This window comes from Mauremys mutica, chromosome 2, assembly GCF_020497125.1.
Source record: "Mauremys mutica isolate MM-2020 ecotype Southern chromosome 2, ASM2049712v1, whole genome shotgun sequence".
NCBI lineage: Eukaryota > Metazoa > Chordata > Testudines > Geoemydidae > Mauremys > Mauremys mutica.
In genome coordinates, this window is record NC_059073.1 from 59,205,513 (window position 1) to 59,232,930 (window position 27,418).

General features: G+C 42.2%; 1 protein-coding gene across 4 annotated transcripts in view; it reads right to left on the minus strand.

The window, feature by feature from the left end:
• Positions 1–6,443: 6,443 nt before the first annotated feature.
• The window catches only part of C2H8orf89 (chromosome 2 C8orf89 homolog), a 79,862-nt gene continuing 58,887 nt past the window's right edge, over positions 6,444–27,418 (minus strand). For 3 of the 4 annotated variants that reach the window (XM_045006517.1, XM_045006518.1, XM_045006521.1), the window contains 6 exons: positions 19,861–20,021; positions 18,285–18,441; positions 15,106–15,201; positions 10,612–10,722; positions 8,718–8,782; positions 6,444–6,738 (listed from right to left, as the gene is read on the minus strand). In XM_045006517.1, coding sequence (XP_044862452.1) covers positions 6,587–6,738; positions 8,718–8,782; positions 10,612–10,722; positions 15,106–15,201; positions 18,285–18,441; positions 19,861–20,021 — 742 coding nt within the window. In that variant the 3' untranslated portion in view covers positions 6,444–6,586. The remainder of the gene's footprint in view (positions 6,739–8,717; positions 8,783–10,611; positions 10,723–15,105; positions 15,202–18,284; positions 18,442–19,860; positions 20,022–27,418) is intronic. The other variant, XM_045006520.1, reaches the window with a different exon arrangement.

The window sequence follows — 27,418 nt, forward strand, 5'->3', positions numbered from 1 at the left end:
GCTTTTAAGGATAGTTTACAGATACAATTCAATTACCAATAGAAAGTCAGTGCAAAGAGTTGAGCCTTCAATAGGGGGCACTCTGCCAAATGCCAGAGACCAAAACACCATGCGGAAGAGAGCCCACTCCTTGGGAAGGAAAAACTATTTGCAAGGATTCACTTTTCTGACCAGGCCTCAGGGCAGGGAAATCCCTCTTTGGCTGCTTTAGAGCTGATCAAAAGTTTGCTGCAAACATTTTTTCAAAATTTTCTCATAAAGAAATGTTTTTCATCCTGATTAGAGAGTGCTTGACATTTTGAAAATCTGATAATCTGCAAATGTTTGTCTGCATTTTTCTGCTGGAAAAGCAAGCTGTAGTCAGGGAAACCCAGGGCTTCTGGTGCCCTTCTGCTTGGTTAGATGACTACAACTTAGGAACTGTCTGACTGAACCAGCACTGGCCAGCCTGCTAAAAGGTATCACCAGGCAAACAGGGCATCGTTTATGTCTCTCTGCTCTATAATGCTTGTATAGCACTTGAGTTACAACTGGGACAGTCATGAGCTGTTCTGCTTCCCATATGGGCCCCTAACTGGAGGGGAGTGAGTCTCTCTTTACCACCACCCGATACAGTGGTATTGGGCAGTTTTCCCTTTTACATTGACTTGTTGGAGAATACTTATCCTCTCAGGTGCCAGGATCCTCTTCTGTATCATATGAAAAAAACATCCAGAAATGGATGAAATTTCAAGGCGCCACTGCTGGTTAGGACACAAGAAGTCCATGTAGCTGTATTCCCTGGTTCAAAGAGCTTTGGTGTAGACTTCAAAATTCCTGGATAGGTGCCTGAATTTTGGCTGTCTGGAGACAGATAAGTACAGAAGGCAAACTTCCTAGACTGTACAAAAGGGGTCAGTGAAACTTTGGCCAAATTTACTACAAGAATTAGGAACTAGTAGTACAAGTCTAATGGCCAGTAGGAGGCACTTAGATGAGATCTCTGTAAGTATTTTGGAAAAACAGCAACTCTCTGCCAAACGGGAGAGCCCAACAATGGAGGTTCAAGTTCCTGAGGCACAACCACTGGTACTATTGGTGGACAGTGGCCTCCTGTAAGTCTATGGAAACCATAGCTCCCTGATGAGATGGTCAGGGTGACCAAGCAAGTAACTTCTTTTTGAACCTCTGGATGATAAGGGGGAAGGAACAAAACAGTTTAGCTCTTAGCCAGAAGCTAGATGGTTCCTATCTCCAAAATGATTTCAGTGAAAATAGAAAACATAAATTTATTGCTTCAAATGAAGTGACATCATAGGCCTTATGTCAAGAGGTATTGCACCATATGGCTGCATCTAAATCACTTTCTGAACCAAATCTTCAAGGGAATAAATTCAGAACCTAAAGAACCATTATCAGGAAAAGCTAAACTGAGGGAGGATGTGTGCTCTTGACTGTGGGGCAGAGAAGGATTTAATAGGCTTATTTTTAGTTCAGTTGGTGGTGTCTTGGAATTGGATGTCAACATCCAGTTTAACTACTAGGAGGCCTTCACTGTTAAGGAGGAGACAGGAAGGAACTTTAGCATCAGTTGAATGTAGCTAGTGAAAGCCCTTGGTCCACTGAGACTTCCTCTTCCACCTCTCAAGCCATGACTGTGTGGACACAGAAGATTTTATTAATTGGGTCTGCTACAGATGAGAGTTTAGCAGCTTTACACTGAAAACAGATTTGAGCAGGTTGAGTTGCATTGGATTGCCACAAGAGAAAGTCTTTTCTGGCTACTCACATTTTAAATTCACTAGATGGAGGAAAAACTAAGCAACAGAATAATTTAGGAAACTGTGTGGCACCTCAGTACTTATAATGCACACTCTGCTGCAAAAGTTTCTTCTAGACAGTCTAATCTCACTGAATCTTGCACAGTCTAGGCGAGTGCAAAACAATCCTGTAATTCCACTGTGTGCTTATGAATATTCAAAGAGTGACATAAGTAAAAAACTCATCATGTTAGACTGACTGTATCTACTTGGAAGAGTCACTGTTGTTTGAAACAAGGCCATCTGAAAGTGCATTTATCCTGCTATATATGAGGTGATTCTTAAAGGGAATATAAAGCACAGGCTTTTTAGATTATTAAACTGAGTGTGTTTAACTAGTCAGTTCCCTTTAATGGCATAATATTCCTAAACCTCTAATTTTGAATGTCATCCCTTTTATTATATTGTAGCTGAAAAAGGGAAGGGAGAGAGAGAAGAATAGTAAGGGAAGACCACTGCTTTAAAAGGGAGGTTATATACATCTGCATCCTTCTCTAGGAGGATTTCATAAAAATAAGAGGGTACTTTATTCACATACCCAGCGGTGGATATCTATGCATTTATATTGTTATAGGTTGGGATAAACCTCATTGGAACTAGGGGATGTATCCATTGGCCTTCATGTTAGAAGCATGAAGCTCCTTTTTGGAATCAGGTAGTTGAAACAATAGGGACCCCTCCCCAACCAAAACACAGTGACATGTCACCACCTACAACAAAAGCATATATGAAGCAGCTCAGGAATTTGGACTATGTGGGTGGAGGAGCTTTGCTGGATATTGTTTTAGTAGAGGTGTGTGAGAGTGAGTAGCAGGAAAGACACCGCAGAAACAGGGGCGGCTCTAGGTATTTTACCGCCCCAAGCACGGCAGGCAGGCTGCCTTCGGCGGCTTGCCTGCGGGAGGTCCCTGGTCCCTTGGATTCGGTGGCATGCCTGCGGGAGGTCCGCTGAAGCCGCGGGACCAGCGGACCCTCCGCAGGCATGCCGCCGAAGGCAACCTGCCTGCCACCCTCACGGCGACCGGCAGAGCACCCTCCGTGGCTTGCTGCCCCAGGCACGTGCTTGGCGTGCTGGTGCCTGGAGCCGCCCCTGCACAGAAAACACAAAGAAAGAGCAGAAAGCCAAGGAAACAGCCAAAACAAGCCTGACCTTGAGGAAAGCCTGGGGAGAGCTTTTGGGTGAAAGTGCTCACTGAAAGAGACTTGGAACTGTGAGCAAAAAACTGTCTCCTGTTTGAGTCTGCCTTTGTTCAGAGAAATAGGACTTTGTACAAACAGGATTGCACCAAAGAAATAACTGACTGTCATCATGAAAACAACTTGCAAGACCCTACATTTTGGCTAATTGCTCAGGTCAAACAAGGGGTAACAATATATTCCTCATCATGATATCAGCGCATGAATTATGATCAGCTTAGCTTCACATATCTGCACTATTCACTGCATCGACTCCTGCTTCTTGATGATTTCAAGTTGAAGTACCATATAAAGAACACTGGGGTACCCTAGTGGCGGTGGCGGCAAAGGCACAGATAACTGTAGCAAGTAAAGGATAACTACTGTGCTGGATTGGATCACTAGTTTACCAACTGCACTTTCTTTCCTTTGGAAATGGCCAACATCCAGCGTTTCAGAGAAAGCAAAAGACTTGATTTTCCTTACATTACAATGTGTAACTGCAAATATTTTTAATCGTAACTTTACCCACTCACTTTAAAAATGCAGTTGCAATGTTTAACTCTAGGCCCTCCTGGTGCAGTGCCTTCCACAGGTTGACTAAATGATACAATTGTTTCCTTTTACTTTACTTTAAAAGTTGCCTATCATTAATTTTATCAAGTACCCCTTCCTTATGCATTATGTTGAGACAGCATGAAAAACAGACTGACTAGTTTCCTATTGCCTTTCCTAATCTCTAAATATCACGTCTACATCCTTTGACTCTTCTGTACAGGCTATAAAATACCCCTCTCCATACCCCCATAAATCCCTCCTACTTCTATCCATTTTCACTTCTGCTTCTCCGAATCTTTCTAATGGTGCGCTTATCAGCTACGCTTTCATATGCAGCAATGGCCTGAATTTGAGGTGTTGAGCATCTACAGCTCCCATTGATTTCAGAGATCATGAAAAATCAAGCCATGTGATTTTCTGTTTTAAAAGACTTCCATCTGCATGTGACACATGACATGTTACAAATCTACTCTTGGGCACTTGGCATATGAAGAGTCAATTACCATATTATTTACCACCTACTTAATAAGGTAAAATTTTGGGTTAATTTTAAGAGTGTTTGCAAAGGTTAGGTGGCTTTCATAGGAAAACTCCGAAGTCATTTCACAGGGTGGAATTAACTAATTTTGTGAAATTTCACAATCAGCGTTGGCAAACGGGTGTTTTCTGCCAGATTTTCAGCCTCTTTTCTGTTTAACGAGGGGGGGGGGGAGAGAGAGAGAGGAGGAGAGACACTTTTTTGTCAAAGGAAAAATAAAATGCCAAGATTTTCTAGATCAGTCCCATAGGTTCAGCCAGGTTTCCAGTGTCCATTTTCCAGCTGTCTTCCACCCTATTCAGAGCTAACAGAAATACCATGAAGAAAAAAGCTTTACACCTGAAAGATTGTTGTGTTTTTGATTAAGCTGCCTCATATTCATTTTAGTGCCTACACCCTATAAACAGATTGCATAGGATGTTCCTTAGCAAATCTTCTCTGAAACTGCAGGTACAGCCCAAATAAACTGGCAATAAGATTTGCTTGGCAGTCTCTTCAAATACAATATTATTTGACATCACCAATAGGCAAACATTTAAGGTCTGTATTCAGTTTCCAAGCAGCTCTAATATGATGCTACCATAACTAAATATTCAAAACAGAAAAAGTATTAGTTTATTCTCATTGCATTTTTGCATGTACATTTTCCTATGTGAAATATCTCAATGAATTGCATATATATATATATATTTATTACAAGTCATTTCCTTAGTACGGAAAATAACATACAAGATCCAGAGCGGGCAACATTTCAGTGGTCAGGGAAGTTTATTTTAAATCTGTACAGACTTACTTGATTAGCATGCCCTACGATCCTTCGAGTTGAATGATGCTATATAAAATATAAGATATAGTGTTTACCGATAGAATGGCAATTGATATTCCAGTTGTTCTAGTATTTGCTATCCTTTGCTTTTGTTAGATCTGGACAGAATAACTGAGAAAATATCAAGTTACAAACCAGGAAGGGGAAACATCATCACTTTTACAATGAGATGACTGATGCCACTCAAACACTACAAATCATTTTTTCTTTGTACTCTAAAACAGGTATTGCAAGTGTGAGTTCCTGGAAGACAACCGGGGATTATCAAATTTCTAGTTGTACACAATACTTGAAATATTGCTTCACCAGCCTTTATTAATGGATTTTAAAGAACATTAGACATTGCTTGTGCACTACTCTTTGCCTAGCAGGAAGTATTTCTAATTACTTGCAGAAAATTAGCGGCATATTTTTTAAATAATGTTGGCCTAAAGTAGTTTGTGGCAGTTACGGATTTCATTTCCTCTAAGCAGCAATAAACCATGTGGAGGAGACAATTGAGCTTTCAAGCTGCAGTTACTAGGAATTCTTCCATCATGAATGCAGAATTTGCTCATTCTTTTCGGAAGCGGTTTTGGGGTTCTATCTTAGTGGATCCAGAGAAGACGACCCCTGGACAGTACAGCTCTTGCGGGAGCCATGTTTCCAGGGACTTCCCTACTTCTAACCCTCCAAAAGATACCTTGCCCTCTGATGGTATGAAGCAATCACAAATTAATATATAGACAAAATTTATGTTGGTTTCCCCAGAATGTTTGGGATGGGATAGGAGAAGGAGAAAATCCAGGGAAACCTCTCTCTCCTCTTGCCTATCTCCCACAGTTCTGAAGGCAGTCCCTCAGAGGAGCTGCCATAGGTTTGGGTAGGAGGAGGGAACATACTGTGGAAGAAGGATTTCTCCCTCCCCCCTGAATCTCCTCAGTGCCAGATCAGTAGAGGCAAGTTTTATGTAAGGGAGGAAGCTCTGGGCCCAAAGTTTATTGATGATATACAAATAGTGGATTTTATATGGGAGTAACTATGCCACCCAGTGGAAATTTTTCTTTCTACTTAATTTTAGTGTGTTATGGGAAACAGGTTTCTTTGGTCTACTACAAACTCTGAAGCAAGACTCAATGAAAAGCAGACCTGTAAACAAATCTGCATACAGATATTGCATCTTTAGTAAAGTGACCAAAACCAAATGTGCTCTTTATTAATTGAACAGTAATTGCATATATTAAACTGCAAAATGAGATAAGATCATTAAAATATATACAATTACCCTTTTATCTATTACAGAAGTAAACTTATTAAAGATTAAACATACTATAGTTTCCACCATAGAAGTCTATTTTTCATGTGTACGCATAGCTGGTTTTTAGTGGCAGAGTTAAAACAATCAAAGGTCTGCTCCTCATTTAAAGATTAATATTTCAGGTCTACATTATACAAACTGTAATCCGTATCTTTAAGACTCAAGTTATGACTTTTTAATGAAAACACTGCACGCTGCTCTGTATAAATATATAAAATATTTATTAAATATATCACAAGATTTGGTATTTACAGTTTATTTACATTAAACAGTTTTTCAGGTAAATCATTATTTAGCATCAGACTGTATTTAAAAGCAAAGTTTTTGTATTTCAGTGGGCAAAACCATCTAAGCTCACAAAATAGTGTACACAAGAGCTTGTTTCTTGACCATCAGCTTGTCCATGTTTCTTCTTTCTTGCCCCTTTTCAATTTTTTGTTTTTCTCTTGACGTATAGTTTCACACTGAAATGATTTTATTTCAGAGAGTCTCTGTATGTATTCAGGTGGAGCTCCAGCAAAAGGATCTGTGAAATGGTGATGACCTAAGGGGAGGGAGGGGGGAAAACCACTGATTCTACAGTACTAAATCAGGTAGGTCTTAAGTACCTTTAATAAGAAATATGTCTTCAGCAGAGTTACTTGAAAGGTTGGTTTGTGTTTAATGAATCACTAGTCTAACCCTAAAATTTGGCATTCCACTTTCAACTTAAAACCTCACCCTAAGGATGTAGGATTCTAGAAAACAAGTCTTGCTAGTATACTATTTTTAAACGGTGAACAACTCAACAGTCAAATCCACATTGAAAGGGGAAGTGGACAAACAAAAGTTGTCAAAAACATGTCTGATACTGACATTTTTAATTATAATATTTTTGGCAAATTATTAAAAAAACAGATATCTCTGTCTGGTTTTCAGTCCCACTATTATTCATTTTCTCCTACTTCTTTTCACATTGCTTTTTAGCTCATCTACCACCACTTGTAGAAATATTTTTACATAAGGGGCTTTTAATAACAAAGGTATGCATTGCATCTGGAGACATTTTTATTTCAGTATCATTACAAATATTAAACTATTACACAGGATACCGTTGAGAGATTAATTTGCTACCTACTAACCCTTCCAAGCAGTATAAATACAACTGTGGTTTGGAACCAAACTAACCTAAAAATAGTACTTGCTAGATCGATATTTCAGCATAACAAAGTTTAAGTGGCTAATGTGGTCAAGTGAGTTTAGAAGTAGCACTTTCCAGAGATAGTCTTCTAATGAAAAAGCTACAACACAGATGTTTCATGTACTTGTTGATAGTTATTTTCCTCCTCAAATGTAGTGGAGATCAGTGGGTTCATTCAAGTAATCTTTTCTCTGATCTCATCATACTGTTTAGAGACCAGTATTCTACTCACTGGAGCACAAGATTAGCAACCAGTAACTTCAGTTCTAATCCCAACTCTGACAGTCGCAGCCTCTGCCTCAGTTTCCCCATTTGCAAAATGTGGATAGTGGGAAGATTCTGTGAAGTCTACAGCTATAAAACACTTCATAAAGCCTTCTGAGTGCCAAGTTTCCTCTATTATAGAAATCATTTTGTGTATTATTTAAATTTCTTCCAATCACAGCCAGTGAAATGTCATTGTCTCACAAATGACATGAGTATATGTGTTGTGTCACATTACTCTTTCCATACAGACAACTATTCATGAAACTGAACTGACAAATGGAAATTCTGAGCTGAAAAAAAAAATCAAATCCACAGAAAAACCAAGAAACATCTATTTGTGTGACTCTTCTGTCATCTTAGAACAGGAATAATTCTTAAGAGGAGATGACAGTATACTCAAAATAAGTATCTTTTACAATTATCCAACCCAGCTTTTCTCATTTTTAACTGCCTGCAAAAGATGTTATTTCTTCATACACTTCACTGTAAACATTATCCCTTCAATAAATATATGTAATCACTAGAATTTCAAGAAGTTTTATCACAAAGGAAACAGTTTTCAAAAGAACAACAAGCAGTCCAATGGCATCTTAAGGACTAACAGATTTATTTGGGCATAAGCTTTCGTGGGTAAAACCCCCTGAAGAAGTGAGGTTTTTTTTAATCCACGAAAGTTTATGCCCAAATAAATCTGTTAGTCTTTAAGGTGCCATTGGATTCCTCGTTGTTTTTGTGGATACAGACTAATATGGAACAAGACAACTATATTGTAAAGCATTGACAAGTTAGGGCTTGTCTACAGCAACAGTGAGTTTGTGGCAAGCTGGGGATGTAATCCTCTTTCGAAGAGGACTAGATCAAAGCTCATTAACAAACTGTTAATGCATGTCAGCAGAGACCACAAAGGGAGTTAGTATGTAGCAGGCTAGGGTGGTGTATATTCACACCTCAGTTGCCACAAACTAACTGTCCATGTAGACAAGCCATTAGAGTTGCCCCTTCTACGACTCCTCAATTCTAACAGCATCTGACAAGAGCTGAACACTAAAACTGTACATGTATTATAGATTTCTTACCAAACTTGTATCTGGGTCCTGCTGGAAGTGAACATATGCTGGAAATGTGGTTATTCTTCTTGGATCTATAGATGTCACAGTGAAAAGTCTTGGAATTAATATATCTGAATAAAAAACACCCACTTTATAGAGAGCACAAACAAAAAAAAATGGTTAGATTTATTCACTGTATGGAAAGTCATTAGTGTATTTCCTAATGATGTTCCCAAAGAGTCAAGGGAGTTGAGAAAGACTGTTTTGTTGATGAGGTTGAAAGGATTCTTGAATTCTATAATTATTTTATATTTCCATAGCCCTTTCCATCCAACTGCCTAAACGAGCTTTACAAATATTAATTCCTTAATACTGATATGCCTATTATCCTCATGCTGATGGGTAAACTGAGGCACGGAAATTATGCTTTATGGCATAGGGCAAGTCTATTAGTGGTAGAGCTGGGAACAGAACCCAGATCTGTTGTTTCCTAGCCCAGCACTCTATCTACAGACAAGTTAGGGCTTGTTAGGGCTTGTAGGTACTTTGATAGTCTCTGCCACTGAGCCTTTCAAAGTACCCACAATCAGCAAAATTTGAAAGGCTCAGAGGCAGAGACTATCAAATCGATTGCTACAACTATAGACAATAAAGAACAGCAAAGGAAAAAACCTTCTAAATCTCATTGAATGGAATGGGAAGGATTAGTAACCACCTGCTCTGGCTCTTTTCTGCAGACAGTACTTTTGGGTCAGGAGGTGGTAGGTCAAACCAGTCCATCTCCAAAAGTAACTATAAAGAACATTTCTTGTTAGATATATAATAATAGATGTTTTCTTTTATGCCACCAGTGATTCCCCCTACACCACAGGAGTTTGCAGCTGTTCTCTTAGAACAGCCCTTCATCCCCTTTATACTACCAGAATGGCACAAAGGGATTGAGCAGAGGGCTAGGATCTATCCCTTGACATTTAGGTCTGGTGCAGTGGTTCCCAAACTTGTTCCGCCGCTTGTGCAGGGAAAGCCCCTGGCGGGCCGGGCTGGTTTGTTTACCTGCCGCGTCCACAGGTTCAGCTGATCGCAGCTCCCAGTGGCCGCAGGTCACGGCTCTAGGCCAATGGGAGCTGCTGGAAGTGGCAGCCAGTACGTCCCTTGGCCCATGCCGCTCCCATTGGCCTGGAGTGGCGAACCGCGGCCACTAGGAGCTGCAATTGGCCAAACCTGCAGACGCAGCAGGTAAACAAACCGGCCTGGCCCGCCACAGGCTTTCCCTGCATAAGCAGCGGAACAAGTTTAGGAACCACTGGTCTAGTGAATATGAAACCATCCTAATCTGGTCCTTACCTGTATATGTTCCATCTAATTTTAAAGTAGTAGCCACATTTGTAGCCTTTTTAACTTTTTCCCATTCTGGAATTTTATTTCACCAGACTATAATGGCCTCTATGTTATTAATTACAATAAGTAAAATGTTGAACACAAAGATGATAGAGCATCCAGTTTTCTGTCCAATGTTTTTCAAACAAGTCACTAGAAAGTAACACAAGTGCATATATACTAACCTTTTTGCCTGAGGAGCACAGAACAGTTTGATCTTTTCCACCAACATCCCTCCTCCATCTACCTTTTGTACAAATTCCTTTCCACGTGACTCTCTCCAGTGCTCTGCCATTTCAGGCCTTGTCTACACTTAAAGGATTTGCTGGTATAGACACACCAATAGAACTATACTAGCAACTCTCCAAGTGGAGATGCAGCTTACACAAGCAAAAAAGTTCTTTTCACAGTAACGCTTAAACTACTGTCCTTCTGTTTCTCTTTTCCCTGATTCCCCCTTTCCTGTAGATATGCCATATCATGTGTTTCTTTTCATAAGGGAACTGGGGTTACATTTCGCTCACCTCCACTAAAAATTCCTTACCTCAAAGCTCCTATCTCTCCACCTCCATCATGAATGGCTGGCATCTTCAGTGGACTTGGGATCCAAGAATCTAGTCCTCTCTTCTGCAGATCCACCACAGGTATATCTCCCCTGCAGAAGGAAGCAGTCGTCTTTCAAAAAGTGACTAAGAAGGGCAGGATTTCTATTTCAATTGGTATTACGAGAAAGGCTCTGCTGGTAATATTGATTTTCACCAGTTATTTCCCCATCTCAAATGTGGGGTGCATCCTTTTGTGGGGACAGGTGAATAACTAGCCAAACCTCTCAATTATTCTCCAGAGTCTTCATTTAAACAAACCAGACAGCTTTGACGTATGAACTGTCACATTTATTTCAGTGGGTGCTAACTTAGAGCCCAGTGATATAAGCAGGTAAGAAAGGCAAGGAAGTATATTATGAAGTTCTATATCATGGGAAGTCCTCTAACAACATACAGTAGAGCTGATGGGGTGCACAGCTGATTTTATTTTCCTGAAGGGGGTCTCAACTTCTGAAGGTTTGGGAAACATTGCACTAACCATAAGTAGACTAAAGAGTGAATGTTCCTAGTAAAACTATAGCACATGCTTTAAAAATGTAGGAAGGGGACAGGAGTAAGTATGTGGGAAGCTTAAATAACCTGGAGCTTATCTACACAAGGAAAAGACTTGGAATAGCTACTGTGGAACCAATGGTGCAAGTAAAATCCATTTCTTACTGGTACGGGGTGAGGGGGAGCACCAGCTAAGGGGGGGGGGCAAATGACCACCCCATGTGGCCCTCCATGTGACTCCTCTCCACCCTATCCCCAGCCCAGGGCCCCTACTTGCTCCCAGTCCCCTCTCCATGATCCATCCCATGTTACCGGGGGATAGGGGTGTTCTGTCCTCCTCCTGCTGTGTTGGAGACTTCAGGAAAGGAGCAGAACATGGAGCCACTGGTCAGCTCCACGCCAGCAGCTCCTCCAGCATGGCTCTACTGCTCCAGCCCCACCACCTGCCCTTCCACGACAGTGCATCTCCATCCTCTGGCTCTATCTGAACAGCAGCAGCCCCACCAGAGGACAGGGCTGGATGGGTGCGGCTGGGGGTGGTACAGCTGCCGGAGGAGCTGCCAGCATTCTGCTCCTTTTCCTGCTGCCCCTCCTAGCGGGGAAAGGAGCAGAAGTCCCGACCCCTTCCCTTCCACGGAACTGATAAAGCTGGTATAGAAATGCAATGTTTTTATTAAAGTAAGATGGGAAAATCTGTGAGGGGGAGAGCTCATATACACGTTAGGTCTGGGGACACTTCAGTTATCTGATCTAAAATGGAATTTATATTTTTAAGATGTAAAAGCAGCTCTGTCCAGACAATGGTAATCCCTGAGTGGGACTTTCCATAGAGATTTCAGATTGAAGCCCGCCCACATGAGAGGATTGGGCCATGCTGGATGTATCCAAGTAAAAGGACCATCTAATTAGTCCCCAAGCTATGAAGGTGGTCCTTGAGGAAGAGTAAGTGGGAACTGCCTCATCAAGGTCAAGACTGCAGAAGAGAATGTGCTCTTTTGATCCACCAACAATCTGAAGCTAAGTGGCCCTCCCATTCCCCTTGGGCAAACAACCCAGGGTAAAAGGAGGAGAAGACTCATGTTGTTGGATAGTAGTAGGCTGGTCATACTAGCATAGCCAAGACCCCCTCAGTAGTGCCAAAAGCTCAGACCAAGCTACTACATTGCCTGGTTCTAGTAACTGCAGCAACTGAGATCCCGAGACCACAAAGCAAAGTTCCAATTCATTTTTTAGGTTTTGTCTTAAGGGAGGGGTGCCTCCTTATTCTATTAGGGTGCGAATGTGTCAGATCTGAAACCTGAAAGGCAAACCCCAAGTCTGTCATCTAAATTGGTGATGTCTCTGTTATACAAGCTTGATTCAGTAATCACCTCTGTTCTGCGGTATTTGTGTGAAGTGGGAAAGAAGTCAGAGAGCAGAATAATAGCTATCATAGCAACAGAAAGTTTTAAGGAGGAAGCAGAGTAACACTGAAGTTGTGGACAAAGAAATTTGACCTCTGTACGTCTTTAAAACTAGATGAGTGCAGTTTATCTCTCCGCGTAATCTCCCCAGGAGCGTAGCCATGGGTGGGCTTGAGTGAGCTGTGGCCAACCCCCTTAGCATCCAGGCCCACCCCCCAGCCCCAGCTTTGCTCTGACCCCAGCTCTTGCACTGCTCCACTCTGCCTGCCTGGTGCTCCTGCCAGGGCTGGGCGGGTGGAACAGGGCAAGCCCCCGCACCCCGACACTGTGCCCTGGCTGGAGTGCCAGGCAGGTGGGCAGAGCGGGGCAAGCTCCCGTGTCCGGACCCTGATCCCAGGCTGGAGTGCTGGTGGGGCGGGTGGAGTGGAGCAAGCTCCCACCCTGCTCCACAGCAGGAGCATTGGGAGGCTGAGCAGGTGGGGGCGCAGAAGCGCCCATTTTTCCTGGGCACTAGGTTGGCCCAGTGGCTAATCCACCACTGGGAGGAGGACGAGTGAGCGGGCGGCCGGCATCAGTAGAGGAGATCTTTAAAAAAGGTAGGCCTTCCACCTGGGGGAGCCAGGCCTGGTGTGGGATAGTGGGACCTGGAAGAGAGTTGGGAGCTGTGCATGCTGAAAAACAGTGTCTCCTCCCGGAGCTGGGTGTGTGCCCAGGGCCCCGGGGAACCCTTGACCAGAGGGTCTGTCCATCGACCCCTGCAAGGCTGGCTGCAGGGGGAGGTGGGCCTGCATTCCTCCTGCCCTCCTAGCCCTCTTCCCCCCATAATTGCTTGCCCACTCAAAGTCGGGGCCCAACCAAATATCCCATGCTGGCTACCCCACTGAATCTCCCTCAGTCATTATCTAAACTCAAAACCGACAGTCACATCCTACGTTTGGTTGACAATTGATTTCACAGTCAAGACAGGATCCCTCAGTTGGGGTTGTTAAATTAAAGGACAACTACCACCTCCTTCAGTCTCTTGATTAAATAAAAGCAATTTTTCCTTGGGTCAACCTCATGATATAATTTGATTACCTGCTTATTAATTTGATGATTTGATAAATGATAATCTAAACTATTTAGAGAGAGAAGGTGGATGAAGTAATATCTTTTATTGGACTAACTTCTGTTGGTGAGAGAGACAAGCTTTCAAGGCACACAGAGCTCTTCTCTCACCAACAGAAGTTGGTTCAATAAAAGATATTACCTCACCCACCTTGTTTCTCTAATATCCTGAAACTGACACAGCTATAACTACACTAAATATCTAAACCAGGGGTAGGCAACCTATGGCATGGATGCCGAAGGCGGCACGCGAGCTGATTTTCAGTGGCACTCACAGTGCCTGGGTCCTGGCCACTGGTCTGTGGGGGCTCTGCATTTTATTTAATTTTAAATGAAGCTTCTTAAACATTTTAAAAATCTTATTTACTTTACATACAACAATAGTTTAGTTATATATTATAGACTTGTAGAAAGAGACCTTCTAAGAACATTAAAATGTATTACTGGCACACGAAACCTTAAATCAGAGTGAATGAATGAACACTCGGCACACCACTTCTGAAAGTTTGCCGACCCCTGATCTAAACTAATGTCACTGTTAACTCATTGATCTACTGATTTAATCCCAATTGTGATCTTAATTGATTATTGCATTGTTTCATTCTTAGTTTACTAAAGTTATAGTAGTTTTAGTCTTATCGATATATTTGTTTAATCTAAATATGTGCTTGCTTATTCTTTTTAGTAAATTCCATAAAAAGTACACAGACCCGGTTCTTTCAAATTGCAATATGGGTCCAGAATCACAAGGAATAGGGTAAAAGTAGTTATATTATCTGAGAGCCACTTGGCTGTCTTCCTAAATTAAAATGTTTGTCCCTCACAAGCAATATTGCACTATAAACTGAAAGTCTAAGAATTCAAATTCTAGAATACTGCCAGGGCAGAGAGAATGTACTGCTAGAGCAAAATGATTTTATTTGGTGTTATGGAAAACACAAGTTTTACTTATTAGTATGCATTAATTAATTTGTGCTTGAAAGCTGGAGCAATTAGTCTCCATCATATCCAGAAGAAGCCCCTAAGCCAGTATCTCAATTGCAGAAATAAGTGGTGGCAAAATTTCATATTGGGGGAAGGGAGACAAGGTGGGTGAGGTAATATCTTTTATTGGACCAACTTCTGTTGGTGAGACAAGCTTTTGAGCTTACACAGAGCTCTTCTTCAGGTCTGTGTAAACTCTAAAGCTTGTCTCTCTCGCCAACAGAAGTTGGTCCAATAAAAAATATTACCTCACCCAGCTTGTCTCTCTAATATCCTGGGACCAACACGGCTACAACAACTCTGCATACATACCGGAAAAAGGCAGTTAAAAAGGAGCAACAGCTTAAGAACCACATTACTAAGATCTCTTTGCATATTCAGTAATTTAAAATCTTTCGTTAACTTTTCAGGGAAGGATGATACATAATAATCTAAATGGAGACTTACCTGTTTTTGCAAAACTCATATCCTAAGTACCTTGATGAGGTCTGTGGAAGTATGTACGAAGTTGGCACAAAATGATGCTCATCTTCACTATAAGAGCTAAAAACATTAGAACAAGATTTAAACAGATAACAGAAGTCTGTACTAAAATGATAATCCATTGTATAACATGCTTCACTGAATACCATTCCAGAACAAAGATCATTAACATTGCAAGATGACATGTATCTGAAATAAGAATCCTTTAAGTAGTGTTTTTGATTATAAAATCACAGGATAATTATGACTAAATTCCAGCTGCAGTATGTTAGGAGAGAAAGACCAACAAAAATTTCAATAATGGGTGAATTTCTGGCAAACTATTTTAAAGAGTAAGAATGCATGTATGAAAGGCCACTCTTTTTACTGAGTACAGATTATATTACTCTGTAATTAATTATTGTTTGCTTTATCATTATCAAGAACAATGATTCAGAAAAGATTCACTGGCATGAGCAAGTTGTAACAAAAATATGAAGTGCAATACGTGCTAACGTCAGCAGAATATTACATATACTGAACTTAGCTGAAAACAGCATATTTTAGGGGCTTAGTGTGTTGAAAACTAAGTGCCACATGCTATTTTTGCTATTGTTTACCCATCATATTTATTTATGTTCAGAAGTGACTCCAGATAGACAGTTTATCCACAGTTTATCCACACATGGCAGCAGTTTGTAAACCATACTGAAGACCATAAGAAAAAAGTCCCAGACAAAGCTATTTTGTGGATAGCACTGGTGTAATTACAAGGAGGGGACTTGTCCCCCCTCATATCTTTTATATGGGGAGGGACCAAGGGAAGGGAGTGAAGAGAAACATATTTGTTGAGAAAAGTTACTCCCCTGCTTATATACGTAAGTTCGGTGGACACCTGTGTGGGAAGCATGGCGTCCCAACTGGAGCAAACAGATATCAATTATTAGATACAAAGAGGAGCACAGACAATAGCTTCTTAGTAAGAACACTGTGAGACAAAGCAAAATGCTGAGAAGGAAGCTTCAAATTTTGGAAAATTAACTTCAAGGTAATAATCCTTATAGTTTTTCTTATACAACAACTATTGAACATCTGGTCACTGCTAACACAGTAGATGTTCTCTGGATCTAAAAGGCATTCCTGATGCCTGTAGGAGGTATGGACTAACTTACTATTTGACTAACACACAAATTAGTTCTAGAGGGCTAGATCCAAGATATAAGGATAGCATTATTTCAGAAATATGTCTAGAAAGGTACTTTCTATAAGAACAGTAAGAGATCTACATATTTCCAGATGTGGACCCTCTTTTTCCAATCAAAAGGATTAACTTCTTTTCTGTTGAAGAAATCTTCTATTTAGCAGAACGCAGAAGCATCATTGCTCTTCACAGCTACACTTAGAATTTACTAGGAGGACAGCTTTATTTCTTGTGATTCTGGTAAGGTGAAAAAACTGCTGATTGGCCTCTAGCAATGGCTTGAAGTCTGATACTGTGCCATGTTACAGAATTAATATCAACTTTGAGTGTCAGTGAATTAATAGTATATATGGGATGTGCCTTGGAACCTACTCTGCATTTGGACATAAGACAATCTTTGCTATATTGTTGCATTGACTCAACAGAAGTACATCATTAGAGTCAGGATGAGCTCTACTCTGACATCTGGTGGTGAGCCATGGAAAAGGACTTCAGGAGCTGATCTTGTTTGCATGGGCACACCCACCCTGCCTAACATGAGGGACTGCCTGCCCAAATGGTCACTTTGGCTGCTGTGGGATCCCCAGTTTCTCTGTTATTGGAGCAGGAAGAATAAAGTGTTGTTACCCTGATTATGTGAATCAAGGACAGTGGAACTGTTTTATGACAGAGAGACTTGCCATCAACTAAATAGCACTTGCTAGACAAGGGACATTGGTTCCAAAACCTAGTGAATTGACAGAGAGAGAGAGAGAGGGGTTGGAGACAGGTATTTGTGCCTGGTAGTATGGGCTGCCTTTGAGGACCTGAAACACCAATTGCACTGCCTTCTCTCTCCCCTGTGGAATATCAGAGCTAATTTTGATTCCATTAGGAGTCTAGTTACAGGCTCTTGAGCTGAATTCATTTTGGTCTAATGGTGCACCAGCACCAAGGCTCCCCTACTACAAGCTGAAATCACTGAGTGCTATTTTAAGTAGTGGGTGGGCCTGAAACTACATTGCTGAGCAGCTGACAGAGCAGTTTGTGGGACGGTTGGAGTGGCTTGCAGGATGGCTGGTGGGGAGCAGAGTGGCTGGTGAAGTGGAGCAGTTTTGCAGGACGGCTAGTGGAGTGGCTGGCAGAGTGGAGCCGTTTGTGGGACGGCTGGAGCAGCTCATGGGATGACTGGTGGAATGCTGATGAAGGCTGCAACAGAACCCCCCAGAGAGGCAGAGCAGTTGGCCTCGGACCATGTAAGGTGCCCCTTAATACTCCCCACCCCATTTCCACCCAAGCTGGGAGGTAAAACTCTGTAGATAAACTTTTGAACTCTGGGGCTGCACTGACCAGGGACAGAGACTTTTGGGTTATTGGACTGTTGGGACTTTGGGGAATTTTTAGGTTGCTGGACTTAAGACCCTGAGGGGAAAAAGACACTGCCAAACTTACTTGGGGGTGAGTCTTTTGCTCATGGTTTGTGTTATGAATCCTGTTTATGGTGTTTCCCCAACATAATGCTGCATTGTTTCCTTCCTTTATTAAAAGGACTTTGCTACACTCAGACTCCGTGCTTGCAAGAGGGGAAGTATTGCCTCTTAGAGGCACCTGCAGGGTGTTATGTTATTGTCCCCAGGTCACTGGGTGGGGGCTCGAGCCAGTTTTGCATTGTGTTATTGAAATGGAACCCCTAGATACTGAATCTGGCCCTTGTTGCTGCCAACTCAGACAGGCAGAAGGGTTACAATTGTTTATACTTTTTAAGTTATTCTTCTGCATTACTCAAGGCTGATATGAAAACAAACTACAAGTTTCACTTCCCACTCTCTCCAGCAAATACTCATTTGACAAAGCTATCAAATACCTGGACTCTTTTACAAGTCTTTTCAGGTGCAATATGACCAGGGTGCACTTTGATTCTAAAAAGCTAAAATGTTCTAAAATAAATACTTTTTATATGAAAACATTGACTATGGACGTATACCCAGTTGGAAATGGTTTAGCAGCACCATATGCAAGTCCTTTTTTCATCTGCAGAATAGAAGATGGGTTTTCTTGATAGCTCTGGACTCCCTGAGTAAGATTTGATATTGCAGCACTCTCCTCGCAGTCTCTCAAGTCAAAGGTTGAAGAGTATTCTGCTTAAAGTAAATATTCACAGAAGTGTACATAAAATATTAGCATCTGATCATAATTAGAACACACATTAAGGAGTATAAATAAGATGAGTTTGTTAAGCTCCTTTTACTAAATATGAAATCAGTAGAGATATATCATCAGGAGAAAAAACACTTGGGTTGTTTGTTTTTAAAAAGTGAGGCTATTTCACAAAAACCACATGTCTCACTCAATGCATGGTCATATGAAACCCTTAGAAATACCAGGAAATGCAAGGTACATTAGTAATTAAAGGCCAAATCTTTCTCCTCCTGAAGTCAATGGTTAAGGCTGTGAGCTTGTCAGAGAGATTATGGAAGTCACAGATTCTGTGACTTTCCATGACTTCTGTGACTTCCGCAGCAGCCGGTGCGCCTGGTTCAGGAGCAGTTCAGGCATATTGGCCAACGGGAGCTGCAGGGGTGGTGCCTGCAGACAGAGGCAGCATGCAGAGATGCCTGGCCATGCCTCCACCTAGCTGCTGAGCGAGAGGGATGTCACTGCTTCTGACAAACCTGCAGGTAAGTGCTGTCCTGAACCCACCTCACCCAGTCCCCTGCCCGAATCCCCTGCCCCCTCCCACACCCAAACTCTGCTGCTGAGGGGGTGGGGGAGGCAGGGAGCCAGGTAGCGAGCCTCTCAGCCCCACCAACCCCACTATCCCAGCACCAGTGGAGGTCCCAGGCTGCTACCCACAGCACCAGGGCCTCCCTCCCCTGATACCTGTGGGGCCCCCAGGCAGCCCCCCCCAAGTTTTAGTCACAGGTATTTTTAGTAAAAATCATGGGGAGGTTATGAGCCATGAATTTTTGTTTACTGCCCATGACCTGTCCGTGACTTTTACTAAAAATACCTGTAACTAAAACATAGCTTTATCAATGGTCAAATTTCTATTAACTTTAAAAGGAGAAGGATCAGGTCCTGATAAAGAAAAGACACACAGAACAGACTGATTATGTAGAACTCTTAATTAAGGAGCTCTATATGGCTGTGAATGCCAAAAATTAAGCTTGGAGAAATGCAGCACTAGAAGTTCTACGCCCCCCCCCCCCACACACACACAGGGGCGGCTCTAGGCATTTTGCTGCCCCAAGCACGGCAGGCAGGCTGCCTTCAGTGGCTTGCCTGCGGGAAGTCCCCAGTCCCGCGAATTTGGCGGCACGCTTGCGGGAGGTCCGCCAAAGCCATGGGACCAGCGGTCCCTCCGCAGGCATGTCGCCAAAGGCAACCTGCCTGCCGCCCTCACGGCGACCGGCAGAGCGCTCCCCGTGGCTTGCCACCCCAGGCATGCGCTTGGTGTGCTGGTGCCTGGAGCCGCCCCTGCACAAACATACATTTGCAGCACTGGAAAGGACAGCTTCTGAAGTTAACTAGACCATAAAATGGCAAGAATAACCATTTACCTTTTTTTATCCTTTCTGTCTTTAGCAATGCGCTCCTCCAATTACTTTCAAAGGGAAAACATCCCAGTGATCTTCCTGAGGCTTTATTATTCAGATATTTGTGGTCAGACGTTAGACTTGGCATTTTTTGTTCTTTTGATGCCTGAGATGAAAGTGATCTGCTGTTTCAAATATGAAATGAAAAAGATACCGTGGATGCAAATATGTGTTTAAAGAGTAAGGTGACTGATGTTTTTCAAAAGTTACAAATCGTGTTGCCAACATACATAGACACTTTGAATGAGGACTTCTCAATACATGGGAAATTACCCATAAGTGGACTGCTGACTGAACGAGTCAGTAAAATCCCATGGGTACTAGGACCCAGCAGGAGTGTGAGCAGGAGATGGAAAGAATCACTTATTCTCCATCCAACTCCTGCCTCCATCCTACTCCATTCCCAACCCTTGCTTCAGGTTCTCAGCCATTTCTTCCTCACCATACACCACATTCAGCTCCAGGAGAAGGAAAATATTACTTCAAGAGGCTATCTAGCTGGCTCCAAAGCCTCTTGAAGCCGCAAAACTCCCATTGCTTAGGGCTGTGCATTACGGAAGGCGAAACAGTCTCAGGCAATAGACAGCCACAGCCCCTCTTCCCCCAGCCTTTTAGCATGTATGCCAGCAGCATGCCCCACAAAACCTCCAAACCATCTGGAGGTTTTTGCTATCAGTCTAATTTCACAATTTTTGTACCAACAAAGGACTGTGGGATTGGGTGGGTTGCCTTAAACTAATCTGGTTTAGGATCCCTAGTACAAAAAGACTGAGAATCATGGGCTTTAAAAATAATATGAAATGTATTTTATTTATTAAGAGAGAGCTTTAGTAATGTGTACTGAATGCTCAAGAACCAGGGTCAGTTTTTTTTAATAGTGAAAAACAACTTTTTCTGGTCACAAATATACAATCCTGCAAATCACTGGCTGCCACTATGTATCAGCATCTATGGTGGTGGTAGTGATGTCAGCCACTACAAAACCCCACCGAAAAAGTTATCTGCCCTATTCAAACCTCCAAAGGTAACTTTGCATTCCAATCAAGAACAGAAGTGGATAGTCATTTGGCCACATCCTCACTCCCTCGACCCAAAAATGAGTCAAAGAAAAAGGGGGGTAGATTTGTGATCAGAAAACACTCAAAAGCTTTTCTTCCACCCATCAAGATAACAGCAGAGAGCTAATGGAACATTGAGGCTAGTGAATACAAACTACAATATGAAAATACAGGAGAAGGAGGACTGTTCAGTGGTTAGGATGCTGGTCAGGGACTGAGAAAAGCCAGGTTTTATTCCCTGCTATGCAGGGGTGAAAGTAAGTTAACAGACTTACTGGTACACAGGGTGGCCAGGGTCCTGGGCAAGGTTGGGGGGCATCACATGTACACACAATATTTAAGGAATAGTGCAACCATATGATGAGCAAGTCAACTATGTCCATACCCGGATTGATCGCAGCCCAGTTAAAAATGACCATGCCATCCTTCTCCCACCAGGGTAGATGCGACAAGTATACTACTGGTGTAACCCCAACAAAGAGGATCCGTGGAAAAGATAACATCACAATAGCCACATGGAATGTAAGGACATTGAGACAAATAAGAAGGTTGAAAGAACTCACATACGAAATGGAACAATATACCTGGCACCTCCTAGGAATCTCTAAGGTCAGATGGAAGAATTTTGGAGAGATCCTAATGGAAAAAGGCTATGTACTCTATTACAGTGGAGAGGACAAACATGTCAATGGTGTAGGATTTCTTGTGCATAAAGATAGCAATAATTCAGTATTAGGATGCTGCCCAATGTCCACCAGGCTCATTTCCATCCACCTAAAGGCAGTACCATTTATAATATAATATATGGAGATATACCTATCTCATAGAACTGGAAGGGACCCTGAAAGATCATTGAGTCCAGCCCCCTGCCTTTACTAGCAGGACCAAGTACTGATTTTGCCCCAGATCCCTAGGTGGCCCCCTCAAGGACTGAACTCAGAACCCTGGCTTTAGCAGGCTAATGCTCAAACCACTGAGCTATCCCTCACGGTGGTACAAGTCTATGCCCCTATAACAGACTATGATGATGAGAAAATTGAATATTTTTACAATCAGCTCCAAGACATCCTTGATAAGGTACACAAGAAAGATATCCTGATTGTACAAGGAGATTGGAATGCTAAAGTAGGTACTGATGCACAGACAGATTGACGAGATTATTGTGGCCCTTTCTGTAATGCGGTAACCAATGAGAGAGGATTGAGACTTTTGGAGTTTGCCAGCTATAACAATCTGGTTATAGTACACACATTAGGAGCACATAAAGCATCCAGACAATCAACATGGCACACACCTCTTGGTCTACATCACAGCCAGATCGACTACACCATGGTGCAAAACCGATTTCGTTCTGGGATTAACAGAGCTAAAACAAGGAGCTTCCCCAGTGCTGATATTGGAAGTGATCATGACCTTGTGATGCTAAATTTTTGGCTGCAGCTAAGGAAAATCGTCAGGCCAAAGTTCACCAAAACCAAGTTTGACTTAGAAAGACTCAGAGACTGAAACATTGCAGAGTAATTCCAAGCAATGATCAGTGGAAAATTTGCCCCACTGCTTGCTCTAGAGGAAGATGTAGAAACAATGACCAACAATTTCAATGCTGTAATGAATGAGGCAGCAATGGACATCCTTGGGAAACATCACAAGAAGACAAAACCATGGGTCACAAATGAAATACTACAAATGTGTGACATTAGAAGAGAACTTACGAGAGACAAGAACAGCACTGAGGGATTGATAAATACAGAGCGACTGGCAGAAATATCAAGAAAGGAATTAAGGTGACCAAGGAGATATGGATTGAAAAACAATGCTCTAAAATTGAAGAGTGTATCAATAATAAAAATAGCAAATGAGCCTTCCAGGTTGTAAAAGATCTGATGAAGAAAAGAAGGACCAAAGCTAATGCAATTCAAAACAAAGAAGGGAACAGTCTTACAGAAGGACATCATCAATAGGTGGACAAATTACTGCTCTGATCTATACAACTACCAGACAAATGGAGATCCTAGTGTCTTAGACAGCCTGTGTTCAACACAGGAGGATGACTTTCCAATACTATGTGAAGAAGTGGAGACAGCTGTGAAATCGTTCAAGAATGGAAAGGCTACAGGTATTGACAACATCCCAGCTGAACTGATGAAATTCAGAGGAGAAATAGTAATAGTTGTACTCACCAAGATCTGCAACAAGATCTGGCAGACTGGTGAGTGGCCCTCTAGGTGGACACAGTCACTAATCATCACTCTGCCAAAGAAGGGCAACCTGCAATTGTGTCAAAATTACCGGACCATAAGCTATCCTAGCAAAGTGATGCTGAAAGTCATATTGAACAGATTGAAGCCACAAGCAGAGAATATCATCACTGAAGAACAGGTTGGCTTTCATACTGGAAGAAGTACCACAGAACAGAATTTCAACCTTCGTGTTCTATATGAGAAGTACTTACAACACCAGCAGGACATCTTCCACATCTTTGTTGATTTCAAGAAGGCGTTTGACAGAGTATGGCACAAAGCTCTCTGGGCAACCATGAAGTAGTACAATGTTGGCCGTAAGCTTATTCTTACCATTAAACAACTGTATGCCAAGGCCAGCAGTGCAGTTCTCATCAATGGCACAATAGGAAAGTGGTTTTGCACCACTGTTGGAGTCCGGCAAGGCTGCCTTCTTTCGCCCACACTGTTCAACGTCTACTTGGAGCACATAATGACTGATGCCCTAGAAGATCACTTATGCACAGTCAGTATTGGTGGGTGAACAATCTCAAATCTTCAGTTTGCTGATGACACTGATGGCCTGGCAGGCAGCGAAGATGAACTTGCCAACCTTGTGAAATGATTAGATGAAACCTCCGCAAAATATGGCATGGAAATTAGTGCAGAGAAAACTAAGCCAATGACAAACGTACGTGATGGTATCAGCTCACTTATCACTGTCAGGGGACAAGAGCTGGAGATAGTGAAACAGTTCAAGTATTTGGGGGCAATCATCACTGATGAAGGATCCAAGGCAGCAATTCGAGCAAGAACTGCGCAAACAGCAGCAGCAGTGGCAAAGCTAAAGCCAGTTTGGAGGAATAAGAACATGTCCCTGGAATCCAAACTGAAACTGCTGCATGCCTTGGTCATCTCAATTTTTCTGTGTGTGTGCAAGACATGGACCCTTACAGCAGAACTTGAACAGAAAATACAGGTAATAGAGGTGATGTGACAGATTACTGTTACCAATCTGCCTGAGGCGTCAGGTGATCAGGCTCAAGCCACAGGATCTTTAGGGGAGGAGCTGATGAAACACACTAAGGGTCTAAGTAAAGCTTTATTAGTAAAATAACAAAATAACAGCGGAGAGTGAGGGGTGCTCCCCACGTCACTCAGAGGAAGGAAGAAACCGTTAGTGCCCCTAGTCCTAACCCACTTTCATACTCACGCACGCTCTACCCTAGGCTGGCCAAGCCTGGGTGTAACGTAAGCAGAAGAGGGGAAAGGGTGGACGGGAGTTCTGTCCTGGGCCCAGGTCGTCTGGGGTCCACTGTGATCTCCAAATTGCTCCAGCTCTCAGGCAGGTTTTTAAGTCCAGGGTGCCTTTGGGGGTGTTTCATTCCATGACCTCTGTTCCTGGTGTTCTTTGTACCAGTCCAAACTGACTCTCTGTGGTCTCTTCAACTTTCCCAAAACACACCGGCTAGACTTTGTTGTCCTCTTTGTTTTCCTCTGTGCTGTCCTTCACTTGTCTCGCTCATTATGGGCTGCCTCTGCAGGTCTGCTCAGCTGCATCTTCCTTTCTCACGGCTGACTGGTGAATTCCAGGCCCCCCTCTTTCTTGATAGGCAGCCGAGAGTCAGATGAAAATCCTGGGCATCTACTTCAACCACGTCACTAATGAAGAGGTCTGCAACATCATCACCCAAGGCACTGGGTCATATGAAGACCTCCTTATGACCATGAAGAAGCACAAGCTGAAGTGGTACAGCTATGTAACAAGATCATCTGGCCTATCCAAGATCATCTTCCAAGGGACAGTACAGGGGAAGAGAAGAAGAGGTAGAGAGAAGAAGAGATGGATTGACAACATAAAAGAGTTGACGGGAATGGACTTCATGGAGACTCAAGCACAGACACACAATCATCAGAGGCAGAGACAATTGGTTGATTGCTCATCAATGATGGTGCCCCAATGACCAATGCAGTTATGGGAGTGATGATGACGCAACTAGACTTAAGTGTATGCCCTTTTGGTCTTAATATTAAAAGTAGTCACCAGGGGTGTCAGTCTATTCATGCAGGAGGGAATTGCCACCCCTCCCTGGTTAGCCAGTGATGTAATGCAAAGCTCAACTGTATACCATTGCCCCATTACAGAACAGTCAATGGAAACTGATCAGATAGAACTCCAATCAAATGAAACCACTTGGAGGTGAAAAAGAAACAATGTAACAGACAAAGGATTGCCCTCTATGAATAAAGACAAACGACTGTTACAGTACAACATAAAGCGGAAACAGGCACTCTGGATCCATTCATTGACGAGACATCTTGTTGAGCAGGGGTATTTTTCATGAAAGATTGCATTCTTGTTCCTGTGAAGCCAGCTAGCTCTGTAACAGACTGAATTTTTAGGGGAAAACCTACTTTATAAGAACGGCCATAGTGAGTCAGACTAATGGTCCATCTAGCCCAGTATCCTGTCTTCTGACAGTGGCCAGTGCCAGATGCTTCAGAGGAAATGAACACAGCAAAGCAATTATTGATTGATCCATCCAGTTGTCCAGTCCAAGCTTCTGGCAGTTGGAGGTTGCATCCCTGACTATCCTGGCTAACCAGGGAGGGGAAACTATCTTCCATGAACATATCTAATTGTTTTTTGAACCTAGTTATACTTTTGGCCTTCACTTTTGGCAACGAGTTCCACGGGTTGATTGTGCATTGTGTAAAGAAGTACATCCTAATGTGTTTTAAACCTGCTGCCTATGAATTTCATTGGATGACCCCGGTTTTTGTGATATGTGACAGAGTAAACAACACTTCCTTATTTACTTCTCCACACCAGTCATGATTTTATAGACCTCTATCATATCCCCATTAGTTGTCTCTTTTCTAAGATGAGAGATTAAAAAGACTGGACTATTCCTCATATAGAAGCTGTTACATACCCCTAATCATGTTTATTGCCCTTCTCTGTACTTTTTCCAATTCTAATAGTTTTTTTTTGTTGAGATTGGGCAACCAGAACTGCACTCAGTATTTAAGCTGTGTGCATACCATGGATTTATATAGTGCCATTATGGTTTTTTCTGTCTTCTTATCTATCCCTTTCCTAATGGTTCCTAATAGTATTAGCTTTTTTTGACTGCCACTGCACATTGAGCAGTTGTTTTCAGAGAACGATCCATAATGACTCCAAGAGCTCTTTCTTAACTGGTAACCGCTAATTTAGACCCAATCATTTTGTATATAGAGTTGGGATTATATTTTCCAGTGTGCATTACTTTGCACTTATCAACAATGAATTTAATCTGCCATTTTGTTGCCCAGTCACTCAGTTTTGTAAGATCCCATTGTAATTCTTTGTAGTCAGCTTTGCATGTAAACATCTTGAGTAATTTTGTATCATCTGAAAACTTTGCCACCTCATTATTTACCCCCTTTTCCACATCATTTATGAATATGTTGAACGGCACTGGTCCTAGTACAGATCCCTCGGGAACCCCACTATTTACTTCTCCTTACTATGAAAACTGACCATTTATTCCTACCCTTTGTTTCTTAACTTTTTAACCATTTACTGATCCATGAGAGGACATTGTCACATGACTGCTTACTTTGCTTAAGAGTCTTTGGTGTGGGACCTTGTCAAAAGGCTTTCTGAAAGTCCAAGTACACTGGATCATACTTGTTAAGTATCAGAGGGGTAGTCGTGTTAGTCTGGATCTGTAAAAGCAGCAAAGAATCCTGTGGCACCTATAAGGTGCCACAGGATTCTTTGCTGCTTTTACACATACTTGTTGACTCCTTCAAAGAATTCCAGTCAATTGGTGAGGCATGATTTCCCTTTACAAAAGCCATATTGACTCCTCTCAAACATATCATGTTTATCTGTGTGATGGGAATTCTGGTCTTTACTCTCATTTCAGCCAATTTGCCTGGTACTGAAGTTAGATTTACTGATCTGCAATTACCAGGATAGTTTCTGGAGCCTTTTTTAAAAAGGCTGCTTTTTAAAAGGAGCATTACACTAGCTATCCTCCAGTTATCTGGTACAAAGGCTGATTTAAACGACAGATTACATACCACAGTTAGTAGTTCTTAGCTAGGAAAGGTATCTATTAATAAGCGAAGGCTATAGTTTGTGTTTTATTATTTTGTTTGATATTGTAATGATTTGTTTACTTTAAAAGACCAAACAACAAAAACCCAATGCTATGATCCAGGTGCTCAGCACAGCTTGGAGGGGAAGTGTGG